The sequence below is a fragment of the Hevea brasiliensis genome, chromosome 2 (assembly GCF_030052815.1).
Source record: "Hevea brasiliensis isolate MT/VB/25A 57/8 chromosome 2, ASM3005281v1, whole genome shotgun sequence".
Lineage (NCBI taxonomy): Eukaryota > Viridiplantae > Streptophyta > Magnoliopsida > Malpighiales > Euphorbiaceae > Hevea > Hevea brasiliensis.
This window is the reverse complement of record NC_079494.1, coordinates 113026981-113044116: the sequence shown is the minus strand read 5'-3', so window position 1 is coordinate 113044116 and position 17136 is coordinate 113026981. Positions and strand designations below refer to the sequence as shown.

The window sequence follows — 17136 nt, the reverse complement described above, 5'->3', positions numbered from 1 at the left end:
AGCCACCATGTAACCAAATAAATAAATTTTTAAAAATGGAAAGAAGACGACTTGATGGGCAATGAGAAAACCAAGCGTTTCAAAACCTGCATAGCAATTCTCTTGCTGCTTTCATTAAAATAAATCAGAAGCAGAATATATCACTTGAGATTTGAACACAACGTCAAACGTGACTATTGAAATTTAGTTAGCATTATCGCCTTCAAAATTGAGAGGCAGAAATGATTAAAAGAATATACAAAGCTAACAAGCGGAAACTAATTCTATTGAAAACTGTCACCCTGTTTGTATAGCAAGTGAAAATACAACAATTCATTCCATGTATCAGGAATGCCAGGAAGACACCAATGGCTGCAATCTTGACCACTTGAAGCATAGTGATTTAAAGGTTTTTTCCCGTATTTGGATGGATGACCATCTATCCGAAATTCTGATAAACTAGTAATGTTCAAAAAAGCAACAGGAGTTTTCATTTGCTTGATGATATCTTCTGTGATTGTATTCTTCTCAGTAACGTGTACACCAAGAATTTTATTTAAGGGTTTTGTGGCTTCCTCGCAATGCCCACCTGAATTCCATTGGCCTCCACTGTATAGATCATAAACTAGTCAGAAAATTGATATTTGGATGTTAAAGCGATTGTTGATATATGGCAGTGCCATACCTGAAGTGCGAAGGTGATGAACTTCGAAAGAAAACTTGGGTCTTCCTGGAATTGATGTGCCTATCAACCCATGAGGCCCAAGTCATCAAAGCTCTTCTGAAAGCTGTGGAAACATCAAGCCTGGGATAAACTTGGTTCCCCTCCTGGTAGTAGTTGGTCCTGTTGCAATGGTAGCAGATATCACAGGTTATGATAATAGATGATAAACGCTGAAAGTACAACAATTTATAGATGCTTGTTCGCCTTTCCAAAGCAGTATATTTTTCTCACTTGCAGTTACCCATTTGAACTAAAATTTTCTGAGGGCTCATCATGCAAATATCTTCCAATTGCTTGTTTAGCCTAGAAGTAGAATTATGCCATCTAAATTAGAATCTCCTGGGGTGGCCTATGTGATACTAAAGCAACGTTAACATCAGAATTATTTTTGAAACAATGCAAACAGTTATGCAAATAAAATTCCCAAACAAACTGAGATTAAGTGCATTTGTTTAGGTTGTAAAGCCTAATAGCTTGAGAAGGGGACTAACCCAGCTTTTGTTTTGAAATGAGACCACCAATGGGCAGTGTTGAAGATTAGAATATCAGCTCCTCTCCATCTTGATGATCCATGATCAATGGCGTCAATCCGCAAGGTCTGCACCCGCTTCTGCCCTACTCTTGCTTTGCTCTCATGAACCAAGAAATGTGATACATAGTATTCAACGGTACATTTGTAATCCTGCAAAACCAACCTCAAAATCAAATGCTGGTCCAGAAAAAGCACAGAGCAACGCTGAACTTTTAGCACAATAATTAGGTCATTACCACAAATTTGAAGCAATAATTCCCTTTCTCCTTGGTGATTCTCCGTCCATGGGTCTCATACACCATCTTGGGATCTCTAACAGCTCTCATTAACATACACAGCATGGACTCCCATTGATTCCTATTAATTGAATCTCCAACAAAAACCAGCCTTTTCCCTCTGATTAGATCCAGCATTCTGGTTGCATTGAACCTAATAAACAAATCCCATTTACAAAAAGACCAGAATTATCCAAAATCACATTGAATAATCAATTAGATCATAATACCTTGCTTATCTAAATAGACATAAATTTTGAGTTCTAGAAGAAAAGGAAACAAGAGATCGTATCTGGCAATTAATACCTTGGGATGTCACAATCTTGAGGTTGCCATCGCCACTTCATGTAATCTTTATCCAGTCTCCCATTTCCCACACAATCGAACCCTTCATCTATGAAAGGACATGAACTACTCGTGTAAAGAGGATAGCTTTCATCATAGACCCACCGCCCTTTTGTAACGTCACATCCTCTTGTGCTTCTATCTATGATCCTGCCTTTACTTCTAGCTTCAATATTATCAATTTTAGTTAATCTAACTTTCTTCTCTTCAAACCCCCCTTTCCTTGGAGTTACAATATTATCAACTGAAGTTGCTCTCTCTTTCTTCTCTTCAATTCCCTCTGCCCTCGGGGCTTCAATTTTTTCAATTGAATCTACTTTAGTCTCCTCTGCAGCCTTCTCACTCCTGGAAACTTCGGTTTTTCCGGTTGAAATTCCTTCTATTTTCTCATATTCAACCTTTTCACTACTTCTTGTGACTTGCCCTTCCTCAGATGAAGTTTGCGGTACTGACATACTCTCTTGTACTGTAGTAAAATCACCATTTACACCATCTTTGTCTCCGTCGCCTTCGGCTTTTAGCTTTTCAGATTCATCGTTGTCTGTCCCAATTGAAATGCTAGCAAACCCAGAAGCATTTTCATGTATTGAGAAACGGGTATGCGTCAAAATTGAATTTTTGAATCCACTCGCCGAGAAATTATTGGGCAAGCCGGTGAGGGTCTGTGCAGAAATGGGTGTGCGAACCACAAGCGAGGTTGTATTGAACTCAAAACTTGCGTCTTGGAGAATCAAAGGGCTGGATTTGAATAAGCAGACGGTTAAAAATGTGAGGAAAATTATAGAAGATGAGAGTGTGAAAGAGAAGACCAGGAATCTTGTAGATTTGAAGAAGAAACTTCTCTGCCTCTCCATCTGAGTGAGCTCTTGCTCAGCTCTCTGTGAGATTGAGAAGTTCCACTTAACCTAAAATACAAGGTTAAAGTTTGTTGAGGTTTAATTAAGAAAAAAGCCATGCATCATATGTCAAGAAGAAAAATAGTTGAAAAATGGCAACACATTAACAGAGAATAGTAGAAGCGGAGACGGATACCGTGGGAGTAGGTGATGGTTCTTCAGGAGATGGGAAGTGTGTGGCAATCAATTACCGGAAACACCCCTACCTTCAAGTGTAAATTTTACCTTTCTAATTTCCCAAAGCAAAAATAAATAAATAAATAAATAATGAAAGAGCCTAAAATAAAATAAAATATACCCATCTTTTAATTTCCTTAGTTAAGGGATCTAAGATTATTTTTGTAGTTACGATTTTGCTTGGGCTGCAAGTGATATGGGAACCTTGAGCAGGCTTTAAGAAAAGGGTATATACGTCTTTTAGTAAGACAAAATCAAATGATAGACTGTAATATGGAAAATTGAACTGAATGATTTGATGTGATATGCTTAATGTAGGTTAAGATCATCCAATATAATAAGAAGTCACGGACACAAGACGAGGGCTGAAGAGTACCAAAATACTGAGCAGGGAGTATTAAAAATAATTTAAAATTAAATTTAATAAATTTTAATTATAAAAATATTAAAATAATGTTTTTAAATTTATTATTTTAATAATATTTAAAATAATATATTTATTAAAAAAATAATTTTAGAGCTTCAAATGCAATATCAAACATGAGAAAGTTGTATGCATGTGCTGGCCGTGTCCAAATTTGCAAGCCTCTCTCTCTCCACTTTGTTTTGTTAATTACCATCTCACCAAGATAAGTATCTAATTATTATCATTTTAAAATAAGAAATATATAAAGAGATTAATGAACGTAAATAATTTAAAATGCCTCTCCAGCTTTTGATCGGGCTCAGAACCTAATGGAACCTGGCTTCCCACTTCTACAGGCTGGACTTGGGCTACAAAGCCTTACAAATGGACTTCGTCTAAAATGGGCTGAGATTTTGGCAATGGAGATTAGCTTCGCAGGGTTCAGAATGGTAAACGGAGGGCAGGCACCCAGTAGGGTTTCATAGCTTAATCAACCAGAGCAGCAGGTTAAGTTCATGTTCAAAAGTCTAAAACCAACCCAATATCAAACTTGCCAAGATAATCCTTTGTAGATTTGCAATATTCATAGAATATGGTACAATTACAACCCTTCACTCGTCAATTAAAAAGGTCAGGCACTATGGATCTTTGAATGGATAAAAATAAACATAACTGAAAATTTCCTTGTTGGGATACATTACAAATCCAAAATAACAAGTTAAACTGCCTCGTTCATGTAGAAAAAACAGCCTCAACAATGACATGCTTCTTCTTAGGATATCCCATCCCAACCATGTGGCTAAGATAAGCCCTCCCATCCTTCACAGTTGCTGCAGTGGCCAACCGATGTGCTGGCCCTTTAAACTTGGCTACAACAGAAGCAGTCTCCCACCCATCAGAGCTCTCCACTAATCTCCCTGAAGGATTTCCTGCAACCACGAGCTTAGTAGGCGACAATAACTCCAGACCATCTCCAAACGACAGTGATCCTTCAGTTACCTTAATTAACTTTACATCATCATCCTTGGCTAGATCAATCTTATACAAATTGCCAGTGAAAGTATGAATGACGATCAAGAACCCATCTGGGTGGTAAACAATTCCATTAAGTGCAACCAGGTTTTTGTACCACTGTTTTTGAATGAAGAGTGGGCTTCTGATAATAGATAGGAATTCGCCATCCTTCCCAACCTTCCAAATTTTACTGGTTTTTGCATCAGTAATATATGCATTACCTTCTGCATCAACTGCAACATCATCCGCAAAGGATTTCTCATCATCTGCAAGATTGAAAAACAAAAGGTTAGAAAAAATATTTCAGTGATTGGAAACAAGCCATGACTCCCACTCCTAAATTCTGATTATGTAAATCAATTCTGGTGGGTCAAGCCTAAGACCTTTAAAATTACACATTTAACAATTTAATTGCTTCCTTAAAGAAGCTGCTTACAGCATGCTTCACATTACCTAGCAGTACCACTTCATATATTGAATTAGCAACAGCATGCATCTACCGAATTATTAATTCACTAGTCCCCTTTTTTAACTTGGACGTTCCTACAACTTCTACGTGACCAAACATTGAGAATCAATTGTTCATAGAAAAGAAAATAATTACACTGCCAAAAACAATCCCTTTGTCAGTTTCTGTCATGCTGTTACAAAACTAATTTCTCCAAATGGACGAGACAACAATTGTAAGGACCAACTACACCCCCTCCCCAATAACTTGAGAGGGGTAAAATTGTCTATGTGAGAAGATGGTCCCTCACCGTAGGTTTACCCATTTTGATGGCATCTCCCAGCCTAAGGATCAAGACAACCGCCATGTTATGAATTTAATAACAAGAATAAAAGATTTTAAGGATTCCATCCCACCATGCTTTTGTCATCACATATAAAGCTTCGAATCTAACCAAGTGATTCAACAAAAAATTTGAATTGTTCAGAACCTAAAATAAAATGCTTTTTCTTAATTATTTGGTGTTTGTCCTATCTGTACTTTTTACTTTCACAAAGAAATTAACGGCAATATCAAGGAGGTTGTAAGCAACTAAGCACCAAAAAGATGCAGACAAAAACCTTACTTGGGCCGCTCAGATGCGTAAGGAACAGACGATCCCAAGTTGACAAATCATAAGCCGCAAGCCCACTATACTTGTTCCCCAGAACGTCGGCGTTTACCACGAGCAGCCGATTCCTCGGGCGGTCGACTACGATACCAACCGAAGAGTTCCCGGCTACGTCAACGTCTTTCACCACAGTAGCCTCCTGTAAAACAGTACCGGGAGAGTAATCGTCGGGCACGCGAATTTCTCCGACTCCACCATCCAAGAAGGAGACGATAAATCGACGGTTAAGATCGTCCCACTTGGCGCACTCGCGGAAGAAGCCGGAACTGTGATAGTAGAAGACATGGGTGTTGGGCTTGGCCAGTTCAAGAGAGATAATAAAGGCGACGGGGATGGCTGAGAGGATGAAGAGAAAGATAAGGGATTTGGCGGAGCAGAGGGAGAGAGCCATTGTAAGGAGCTAGAGAGTTTTAGGATTTGTGCGAGTGGTAGCTAGTTGTTGCAGAGGGAAGTGCAAGTATGAATGAGGAGCGAGAAACTGAGAAAGGTGGGAAATATAGATGAGATGGCTGTTGGAACTTTTCTACAGACTAATTTTATTTAATTATATATTATATTTTTTAGTAATAAATAATATTTAAATCCTATTGCCTATTCTAAATAATTTTATTTTGAAATTAAAAATTAATAAAATAAATCACTCTTTAATTTTGTGTAAAATAATGTGATATGTTGTGGGAATTGAAATAAAAATAATTTTTGTAATTTTTGATAATTTTTTTTTCTTAATTTAAAATTTTATTTTTAAAATGAAATATCATTTTTCTCTATTTTAATAATATGATTATAATGTATCCACTATTACATGATCATTCTTGATCATTAATAATCACTACATATTATTGATAATTAATATCAACAACTGAAAATGATAGCCATCATTTTTTAAAATATTTTTTACTACTCAACAATAAGATAATGAAAATTTAAAATTTTATAGTTCAAATATTCTCATAATTTTAAAAATTAAAATATTCTATTTTAGTATATTTTTTGTATTATAATTGAAAAAATTACATGTCAAAAATTTAAATATATTTTTATATATAAATTAATTTTCATGAATATATTAAAGGTGAAAATTGTTAGAGAAAAATAGAGTAAATTAAATTTACTTTAATTATTTAGATATTTTTTAGTGATTAAACAGAAATTAATTTTATGTAATTATACACTTGGAAATGAGGATTTTCATTTCTATTATATGTAAATTTATAAATTAAGAAGTCAGATTTCCTCATTTATCTAAAATCTCCAATTTAGGAAGAAATATGAAGGAGTAGTTTTCCTTTATTTTCTTTCACTTCTATTTTGTTTTTCTTTTCCATTATCATGTAAATACCAAACAAAAGATTTTGGATTAATTTATCCTCCCTTTCCTCCCACTTCCACCCTGAAAATCAAACTTAGAGTAAAAGCTTCCTTTTGTTCATGGGAAAAAAAATGTTTCCTATTATACAAACACTATGATTTTATCATTTAAGTGATAATGATGATAATAATAATAATATTAATATTTCTTAATTTAAATTAATTTAATGATTAAACGCTTCTTAATTTAAATTAGTTTAATGATTAAATACATAAATTTAGTAGCAGGTGTTAAATTTGAATCCTTACTTCTATAAATTTCCAAAAAAAATAATAATATTAATATAACATTTTAATAATATTTGGAGGGTGCATGACTTGATTATTCATTTTTAATTTTTAATATAAAATATATATTTTAATTTATAAATTAATTTAAAAATAAATAATTAATTATTTGATAAAATTATTTAAAATTAAAATTTAAAAAATTTAAGTGTTTGATTAAAAAATCTTAAAAGAAATTTAGTTTATCAAATGATAAAAATAATATATAAGTGCTGAAATTATTGAATGAAAATAGTGATTCTTATAAAAATTATTAAAATAATATAATATTTTATTTAATTAAAAAATAATTTTAAAATAAATAAAAATAATTAAATAAACCATAAATAAAGATTTTTAAAATTTTTTTTATAATCTATTTATAATTTTTCTACTTGTGAGTAAACAACCTCATGATAAATTAATTTTATGTGCAAATCTAAACAGTAGTTAAAGGCCTTAGCCCATGGCCTTCTTGGCAAACCATCCCACGTCGATCAGTTCATCTCGACAAATGCCCTCAGAGGCCACTCCACTGCTCAGAGCTAATGGACCCCGCTTCCCCATAAGCCCAAATCAGACATTTACGCACAACCACAAGTAAAAGCAAAGAGAGGATTTCGTTTGCTGTCTCCATCGAGACCCGATTGGATCTTTCTCAGCGTCTCCCAGGTAAACCCTAATTTCGATCTTCGATTTACTCTCTCAATCTACTGCTTGCTGCTTGTTAGCGTATCACTATTAGGGTTTTGAGTGGTGATGTTCATTATTCTCTAGCTTTTGAAGATGGATTACTTAGTGATGCTATTTCTTTTTCAACGTAAATCTGTTTGTCTTTTGTTCCGCGGTCCTGTGACTGAGAACCTCTAAGAAAATATAGGAAAAGAAGGAATGGAAACAACTGTCATTCTTTTATTCTTGTATTCACAAAAAAGAAAAATTTTTCCCCTTTCTAGTATTGCATCTCTGAATAACATCTATGGGTCTTTGGGAAGTTGCATTTTTTCACTTTTGTTCTACTTGGTGTAGATTTGTTTACTTGATTCAAGTGTGCAGGCCCTGTTATAAACCATATTGTGCTTTGTCTCGACAGTGAAATGGATTCTTTTGAAAATATGAATTGTAGAAATTAAGTTTCCTTTCTAATTAGATTGATCTGATGAATGAAAGATGTAAATTAAAACCCAGTAGAGTTTAAGCAATTCAATGACTTACAGGTTATGTGTTAGAGTGGCATCCAAATAGATTCATGTGGGGTTTTCTGATTTGCTTAGATTGTCAAAATTTGTAATTTAGCTTAGGAGTTTGTATTAACTGATGTGTAATGATATTTTGCTGGTTTTGTTCCCCTTTTTTAATTGAAAGCAGTACTTTTTCTTCTACAAGGAAGGTCTGATTTCATATCTTTTATTAAGTGGCATGTATTTAAAACCTATTTAATTGATTCACTTGTCGTGAATCTTATGTTTATTTGAGCGCTTTTCCTTTATGCATTAAGAACAATGAAAATATTGATTGCAGATTAATTAGCTTTAACTATAGAAGTAAAATGGCTGGCGGTAAGATTGCTCATGCAACCTTGAAAGGACCCAGTGTCGTTAAGGAGATAATAATGGGGATTGCACTTGGTCTGACTGCTGGTGGTCTTTGGAAGATGCATCACTGGAATGAACAAAGGAAAGCCAGAGCATTTTATGATTTGCTAGAAAAAGGTGAGATCAGCGTCGTTGCAGAAGAATAAATTCTGTTTTGTGCTTGAACCATGATTTTATGAACAGCTTCAGCAGTATCCCGACTCTTTTGTCTTGTGTATTTGGCTCTTAAGTTGAGCATACTTAATCTTTCTCTGAAGAATAAATTTCTTGTTTTGAATTGTGGAGTACATCTTTGTTTTGCATAAATGTGTCAAGTTTAATGGCATTCACCTTTTTGAGGTTTCTCTTGTAATACCTGTAATGGGATGCTATCAGTTTTATTAATGCCTGTGCTGCATGTGCCCCTCTAGAACAAGACATGCAAATGGAAAAAACCAATTCCATGAGTATGATAAGCAGGGTATGCAACCTTTAGGACTTCTATCTTGCTATGTTTCCACTTCATCCATGAAATGCAATTCTGCGGTAGCGAACATCTGATTGCTATAGCCGAATGGCTTTGTCACTCGCTTACTGTGGTCAAAAGTTTGAATGAAGAGACTTTGATACAAGCTTTAGAATTAACTAATAAAATTCTTAACTCTAGAATATGATATTACCAAAGAAGTTGTAGAATTCATTTTTACATACAAGTTCTATATATATATTTATTGAAAGTAAAATAAATGATTTGTTCAGTTGACTCAAATATAGCACTAATTGTATGATAAATTAACTGCCTACAATGACTGTACCAGCATCGTTGAATAAGCGAATGAAGAACTCGCATGGTGATTCCACGATCTTTTTTAATGTTATTATTCAAGGAAAACCCTCAAACTGGAGGACTGGAAGGACGTCCCCGAGTCGTCTGCCAAAACTAACAGTCTCTAACTGCTGCGCAGCCTAACTCCTTGATGTGTATTTCTTTTTTGAACCCCCGAATTTCTAGCATCTATCAGGAAAGATGAAAAAGCAAAATGAGCGATGATTAGGACCTTACAACATGGGCATGTAAACAATTTTATTTTAATGTTGAAATGGCAACAAAGAACTTTGCTTCGGTAATAAAATCACGTACTGGACATAGCAATGAAACTAGTGCCAGTTTGGACAAAAAAAAAAGAAACTAGTGCCAGTAATACGGCATACCAGAGAGAATGATTTTGATATTAAGCGAAGAACACTCCATGAAGCAAACTGAGGTATTCACACAGTGAGTGGAAAAAAAGAAAATGACAACTTCACTTATGTATGCTGTCATGATACCATTGCAAAGATCATGGTGGACTGTAATATCGTGCAATGCTTTGACGACCCGACGCAACATGCAAAAGATGAGATACCCAATAGTACTTACGAAATTTGTAACACTTAGTGTATTCCGAGGAAAATTTGTTAACTTGATGCATATTTTCATTTTCAAGGGAAGGGCATTTGTCCTGATCCACAATTCACTCTACACAGCAGAGAGATGACAGTTCAAGGTTTAATGATTAAAAAATTGGTAAGTGGAAAATAGGATATGAAACAAAACAAAAATTTACGACCGAAGGCCAAATTATCCCGGACAGATCTAACTATTAGCCCAATCACCGCTTGCAAATGCAGAAGAAATAATTCTTTAGATAAAAGACAGCAAAGTTGAGGAGATTGAAACAGGTAGGCATAACCGACTTAAAAAAAAAAAAAAAAAGGCACTAAAATGTTTTAAGCCTCTGTTTTTCGTGACCAGACTTCTCTTTTCTTATTCTTAGAATAGTTGCGAGTTTAGGAAAAGAAGTGGACTTTACAACCTTACTTATAAAGGAAAAAACGGCGGAAATTATCATAACAATGACCTTGGCATGGGGTGGAATTCTTCGCTTTCAAAATCTGCCAGCTCTGGGCCACCGCGTCCACTGGTCGCAACTACTTTGTTTTCAGAGTCTGTAACTTCTTTGCTTACATCATTTATGCATGCATCAAGTTCTGCATTTACATCCGAAGTGTTTGATACACAGTATTTCTGCAGCCATCTATCTGTTTCCCAGAGAACATGCATGATGCTCTCGCGTGCAGCATATCCATGGCTCTCAAAAGGAAGAACAACCAGGCGACAAAGTGCACCATGACCTTTCAGAGCATTAAAGAAACGATCCGACTGCATCATAGTGAATGCAAATAAGCAGCAGGTAAACAAATTGACGAAGAAGACACCGACAAACTAACAAATACATGACCAGAATTTAGAGAATATGTAGAGTTGAAGTCAGAATGTTGGAAAAAGAAATAAATAAATACAAAAGGAGGAAAAGGAGAAAGGGAAATAGAAGAGAAATAATATGTAGTACCTGCATGGTTAGTGTTCCTGAATTGTTATCTTGTTCTCCATGAACAAGTAATATGGGCTTTTTAATTTTGTTCGCTGACATGAAAGGGCTCATCTCCACATACGTGCCAGCGGCCTCCCAGAGTGTTCTGTCCTCATTCTGTCGATAAAGTGAAAGAAGTCAATGACCACCCATAAGTAAAACACGAGATTAGCTGAAAAAAAGGGAGGAGAAATATAGGAAACATTGCCCAGTTGCTGGAAACATTGCCCAGTTGCTGGAAATCATTGTCTTTTAAACAAAGACGTCCACCCATTTCAACTAGCATGCTACCTGAAAACCAAAAGGCGTGAGTGTTCTGTTGTAAGCCCCAGAGCGTGCAATTCCGCAACAGAAAAGATGAGGAGCATGTGCCAATAGGTTTGCCGTCATGAATGCACCATAGGAATGACCTCCAACAGCAATTTTTCCAGGATAAGCAACCTTAAAGTGTGAAGTCAAAAAGATTCCATCACAAATTCATTCAATATCATACCATTATTATCAAGAAATTATTAGATACACCCGATGCACATGCACCATCTCTCACACTCATATAGAATCCACTCTCTATATTATAGAGATGATCCACTTTTTTGTGAGAGAGAACACTATTTTTTAGTGTTCTTAGTGTATCTAATAATTAGGAATTATTGTCATATACAGAAGAATAAAGGAGCTTACTCCACGTCGGATAACTTCCTCAACAGCTGCCTCTGCACTTGCAACCAGTTGCTCTACGTACCTAACCAAGCATTTACTATAAATTAAAATTCTTGGGCTATTTATGTATGATTTTTTTTTTTTCACTACTTAAGCTGAAAAAGAAAACCAAAAATATGATACACACCTTACACTTGTGTTTCGTATCTGATATTATTGATTATGTGTCACTTTTCTATATGGACAAGATATTTACATAAATAAGTGGTTTATGTCACGCATAACCATAAGAGAGTTTGGTTTCCACAAGTATTCGTGCAACTTGTAACAATTCCATGAACACATGGTAAAAAATCCATATGAACTGGCTACAGAACAAAATTCTACAACATTCTTGTCAAATTACCTATCATTTGCCTCCTCATCACCCTCACCAATAATAGGAATCGTTGGGCCAGATAAAATGGCAAATCTACAAGATATAAAACAAGTAAGGTACGGTGCAATCAGAAGAAGCTAATATTGATAATGGACACACAAAAACATCACATATAGCACAAGAAAAGAGAGAGAACAAGAATTTCATGCCTCCTAGCAAGCCAAAGAAGAGCTGATGTTGGGCCTATGCCTGCAAATTCATTAGGAGAACCACGAACTTGTCCTGCAGCATCTTTGCTTTTAAATTCTCCAGGGTAAGACCAGAACAGACATGGGAGAGGGCCATCTTTTGATGGATCATAGCCAGGTGGCAAGTATAATGTTGCAGTAAGCTGAACGCCATCCTTCCTCAGGTACCTAATCATCTCTTTCTGCAATGATGCCAACTGCGGGTATGGATGAGGAAAATTTGTAATCTGACATGCTTTCTTATCTGGCCAGCTCTGGATATAATACTGAGTATTTTCAGTTTTTGACTCCTTTGAAGTCAACAATTTCAATTGATCAAGGTGTAGATCCCCTTCCTTATGATCAGACATTAGAGCAACAACAGTCTCAAAATATTTTTCTTTATCACTCTGCCAAATTCGTTCTTTGCTGCCTTTATTTCTGAAAGAATTTGGTTTAGAACATTAACACCAATAGGGATCGGGGACCAAGAGAGGAACACATTACTGAAAGGTGGTTCTAGTACTCACATGTCAAATAGATCAAGGAAAGGGATATTCCCTTCAGGTGTTGCACCACTTCCATTCAGTAAAACATAAGTGCCTTCATCATTTTCCTTCTTTATCTTTGCAATCACATAAGTTCCAGAAGGAGTTCTTCTCATCATAGGGGAGCCAGGATCGGAGTAAACATCTTCGGAAGACCTATCAAATAGTATTCGTGGACTCACATCTTTAAAGCCAGGAGATATTACCCAGGTTCTTGTTCGCCTTGTCTTGTACCACGATTCATAAACTAGAGCTAGAGAATCATCACACCAAGAAATTCCACTGTGAAGGTCAAAGAAAACACATATCAAGAGAAGATTCCAGGTTAAATCTTCTGCGCAGGTTTTCAAAAACAGAGCTAAGCCTTGCAACAAGCTAATTACATAATCATGTGCATAATTTCCACATATAACGTTTAAAAAGCATGCCTTCAATCAACCTTTATCAAAGTTTGATACTTACGTTCTCGTGAATGGTAAAGATCGAGATATTAAGGAATAAAATAATTGCCCAAGACATGGCTATTAAGTGTATACATGCATTCCCTGTATCTCACAGCATTATACAATTATTCTTGGTAACTTAAAATCCACAGCCTTGAGCATGTAACAAGAACCATAGTCAAGATTTGCAAAATAAACTACTTACATATGCATATTAAAAAATGCAAGAGCTGGCCCTCTCAAGCTAGTTTCTGGCCTATCCTTATGAAGTTAAGGACATCATTTTCAAAACAATGGTTGTTTTTATGAAGTCAGGGACATCATTTTCAAAACAAACGTACGTATTAAAGCAGAAGAAGAAGAAGAAGAAGAAGAAGAAGAAGAAGAAGAAGAAGAAGAATTTAAATGTTCTCCTAGACACATTTAATTTCAGGCCAATTTTGCAGGGAAAAGACATCAAACATATAGCTCGTAGTCATACCCATAGCGAAGATCGAGTTTGTGTAAGATTTCTGGCTGTTCACCTTCAAGAGGCTCAGCAGGTTGTGTATAAATTATATCTCGAGGAGAAACTTCTACTTTTGCATCACCATCATCTTGTGTCTCTGCCCTAAAACCTCAAAGTGCCATACAAAGAATAAATACAATATACATAAACAAATAAAAAAAGTAGTAAAATCGTTGCCATCCCACAACAAGAAGCTTGAGTTCACACCCATGAGGAAAAAAATTCACTTATATACCAGTAGAGTATTGAAGGCTTGTCAGCTCTCCAATTGATTGATCGCATCCCTTTGCGCACGCTATTGAATGCTATGGGAATGTCCTCAGCAAGAGGCAAATCACAGAGTTCCCTCACAAATTTCCCATCAGTTGTCCATAGTTCTACTCTTTTGGGAAATCTACCACATGGTACAACAAAAGAGTATGGCCTGTGAATAGAACTAATTAAAAGGTATTTCTGGTCTGGGGAAGGGTCCATTGAAGTATACACAGCTGGTGGGCCAATTTCCTTCACTGTCCCATCCAAAGAAACCAACACAAGTTGTGAGGTGGCATAGTAGTCAAATAAATCTTCATCATACTCATCTTTCAGCAAATCCTGGAAGGTTGGAACTTGAACAACATTTTTTGTCTCATTTGATTTAATCTTTGGACCAGAGGGAACCAAAGGTTTCTTTGGTGGATCTCCCCGAGATAAAGGAATGGTGCAAACTAATAGAGAAGAGTTATCCACCCAAACATAATTATCAAATATGGCATTTAGATAGACATCCGGGGATTGAAACAATGGCCTAGCTTTCCCCGTTTCGACATCAGCCACCCATAATCTAAGCGTACTGTTGTCTTCTTCATCCACTCGGATGCTGAAGGCTAAATGCCTACCATCAACAGACCAGGTAACAAAATTGATCTTACCACCATCTGGGAAGCCATGTACCTCCTTCTCTGGCCCCAGAGTACCATCAGGCAATAATTGATGGATGCCAATACCAATGTAGAATGACATTCGGCTTCTAGTATTGCATTTTCCATCAATTCGCATGCCAGCCAGCTTTTCCTCTGGTCTAGCTAGTTCTGCCAATGGAGGTAAAGATCTCCTCTTAAGAAATAGTATTTTGTCTTTTTGGGGTGAAAATGACAATGCTGGGAGAGGTGGTGCATCAACAATATCTTTAATCTCCGGTGGAGGAAGTTGATATTTACCTCCCAAAGCTTCTACATATTACGAAATGAAAGAAATTTTGTCAATTAGAAGCAACAATCAATCCATCCATGATAACCTTTGCAAAGAACACAAAGTTAAATAAAAAGGGAAATATTATGTGCATACTGGATATGTGAATAACTCAAACACTAATCAATAGAAACATAAGTGTTACACAAAGACACATATACATAAATACAAGAGTAGCTATTAAGTGAATAAAGAATTCTTGCCATACTCATTTAAAAGCAATCCACTGCTTATACAAGATAAATTACAAGAGTAATCGCATTGTCTTAGTAAAACAACAAAAAGGAACTATCAGCAACAAGAGAGAGAGAGAAAGTACTTGTCATCCACTCACTAATCAATTAGACCCAAAGAAAGGCAGCACAGAAAAATGCACGAGTTCTCACTCACAGCATATAGGAAGATATCAGGTAAAAAATAGAGAAATAATAAATTTAGTTAGAATTCAACCTCCTTAATGAATTCTCCTGCTGCATTAGACAATAATAAAAAAAAGAAACAATCAATAAGCTTCAAGCAAGCTCAATCAATTACGAAAGATGTACTCAAAGGTGAAAAGAAGCAAGCCGAAGGAAACATACAGAAACAATCAGTGTAAACTAAAGCTGGATATTAGAAAGAAAAAGAAGCAAATAGAGCACCATCATCTTCAATTGAAGAATTAACGGAGCCATTGGAGCCACCGCCACCGTCTTCGGCTACAAAAGATGTTGCAGAAACGAGATTACCGAGCCTAGAAGTGGCAGCAGCCATGATTGGCCTTAATCTGCCCGAGTTTGTAGAGTGATGAGTTCTCAGGTGGCCAGGGGTGAATCGGGGAAGCTTGAGAGAGGGGAAAAGAGGTAGAGAAGGGAGAGGGAAGGTGGAGGGCAGAGTAAGGCGATAATAGACCTTATAATGGCCCATCGTTTGTTTGATTGATCCTTTTCTAGTTGTGGAAGTTGCTTAATAGTGTTGTAAATATCCAATCAAAATTAAATGAAGTACTGGGCCAAAGAATCTTTTATTATTATTATTATTATTATTATTATTATTATTATTATTATTATTATTATTATTATTCCCCTAGTTATAAAAGAAAAGAAAATTAATATATTTTTTTAATTTTATATTTTCATTGTATTTTTTTTCATCTGAGTATATTTAATTTTATATAAAAAAAATTAATAGTTTTTTATTAAAATTTATTTCAATTTTCTATAAAATTAACTAAAATAATCAATATATAAATTTTAATTTAGATATTAGTTTAAAAATTATTGCCTTATTTTTATATATACTTAAATTTATAATAACAACATATTTTTTTATAAAGAGAAATAAATATCAAAAATAAAAGTTACTTGAAAATCAAATTATAGTTGGGGTGTGTGCCCATTAATTATTATGTCCTCCAATCTGCCGTTCGTAGCTGCGGAGACTCTTCTGAACGTGGGTGGGGGCTTTAGTAATTTTGCTACGGCCGCGTCAACGCCATGAGCTAATTTTTTAAACAAGTTATAAAATATTTATTCCTTTACTTAATTTAAAATTTTATTTTTATATAATTTATAAAAAATTATTATAAATATATAAATATCAAAAGCATAAAATTATTATTTTTTAAAATAATTAATTCAATTATGATTAAATTTAAAATTTCACTGACTGTTACGATCCCATTTGACTTTTTAATATTATTAGCATAGTACAAATATTTTGTATGAATGGTTTATAATTTTTATTTTATTAATTTAGTTTTTAATTATATTTTAAATTAAATAAATTATTATTATTATTCAATTAATTTCATCCAAATTTCTTTTATTTAATTTAATTTATAAACGTAACTCTTTATTTTATTTTCACTGACATTTTCAACTTAAAATTAAGGAATATGATAATTATATTGTAACACTCCAAAATTTTATTAATTATGATTGATTTGATGGGCCCAGGAGGGGCTGTGTGATATGATTGAACTGTTGATATATGGATTGTGAGTATAGAAGTGCGTTTTTAGCCCTTTTGCAGGTTGGGTAGGTCCTAGGTATAGGGGAGACTCTGCCG

The 17136-nt window shown here is 34.9% G+C and overlaps 4 protein-coding genes across 9 annotated transcripts; 1 reads left to right on the top strand and 3 right to left on the bottom strand.

Moving 5' to 3' along the window:
• Nucleotides 1-150: 150 nt before the first annotated feature.
• LOC110657825 (protein trichome birefringence-like 6) lies at nt 151-3027 on the bottom strand. 5 transcript variants are annotated; one of them, XM_021815219.2, is made up of 6 exons: nt 2888-3027; nt 1817-2760; nt 1472-1667; nt 1195-1385; nt 665-823; nt 151-588 (listed from the first exon to the last, which is right to left on the bottom strand). In XM_021815219.2, the coding sequence occupies exons 2-6, from the start codon at nt 2707-2709 to the stop codon at nt 264-266; spliced, it is 1764 nt and encodes a 587-aa protein (XP_021670911.2). In that variant the 5' UTR covers nt 2710-2760; nt 2888-3027; the 3' UTR covers nt 151-263. The 5 variants fall into 5 exon arrangements, with proteins under 5 accessions (XP_021670911.2, XP_021670893.2, XP_021670901.2 ...); XM_021815201.2 differs by lacking the exon at nt 2888-3027 and having other exon boundaries at nt 1817-2593; nt 2665-2865; XM_021815209.2 differs by lacking the exon at nt 2888-3027 and having other exon boundaries at nt 1472-1664; nt 1817-2593; nt 2665-2865.
• Nucleotides 3028-3884: 857 nt separating this feature from the next.
• LOC110657842 (uncharacterized) lies at nt 3885-5965 on the bottom strand. Its single transcript, XM_058139436.1, has 2 exons — nt 5422-5965; nt 3885-4614 (listed from the first exon to the last, which is right to left on the bottom strand). Exons 1-2 carry the CDS (start codon nt 5855-5857, stop codon nt 4067-4069), a joined length of 984 nt encoding a protein of 327 aa, XP_057995419.1. The 5' UTR covers nt 5858-5965; the 3' UTR covers nt 3885-4066.
• Nucleotides 5966-7643: 1678 nt separating this feature from the next.
• Nucleotides 7644-9051, top strand: LOC110657856 (cytochrome c oxidase subunit 5C). The gene is made up of 2 exons (XM_021815255.2): nt 7644-7776; nt 8626-9051. Exon 2 carries the CDS (start codon nt 8654-8656, stop codon nt 8843-8845), a length of 192 nt encoding a protein of 63 aa, XP_021670947.1. The 5' UTR covers nt 7644-7776; nt 8626-8653; the 3' UTR covers nt 8846-9051.
• Nucleotides 9052-9319: 268 nt separating this feature from the next.
• Nucleotides 9320-16009, bottom strand: LOC110657861 (probable glutamyl endopeptidase, chloroplastic). Of its 2 annotated transcripts, XM_058139390.1 has the most exons (11): nt 15729-16009; nt 14093-15068; nt 13831-13959; nt 12889-13188; nt 12341-12799; nt 12159-12224; nt 11774-11834; nt 11384-11533; nt 11072-11209; nt 10580-10881; nt 9320-9693 (listed from the first exon to the last, which is right to left on the bottom strand). In XM_058139390.1, exons 1-11 carry the CDS (start codon nt 15991-15993, stop codon nt 9687-9689), a joined length of 2853 nt encoding a protein of 950 aa, XP_057995373.1. In that variant the 5' UTR covers nt 15994-16009; the 3' UTR covers nt 9320-9686. The 2 variants fall into 2 exon arrangements, with proteins under 2 accessions (XP_057995373.1, XP_057995370.1); XM_058139387.1 differs by lacking the exon at nt 9320-9693 and having other exon boundaries at nt 10345-10881; nt 14093-15065; nt 15729-16000.
• Between the last annotated feature and the right edge of the window lie 1127 nt (nt 16010-17136).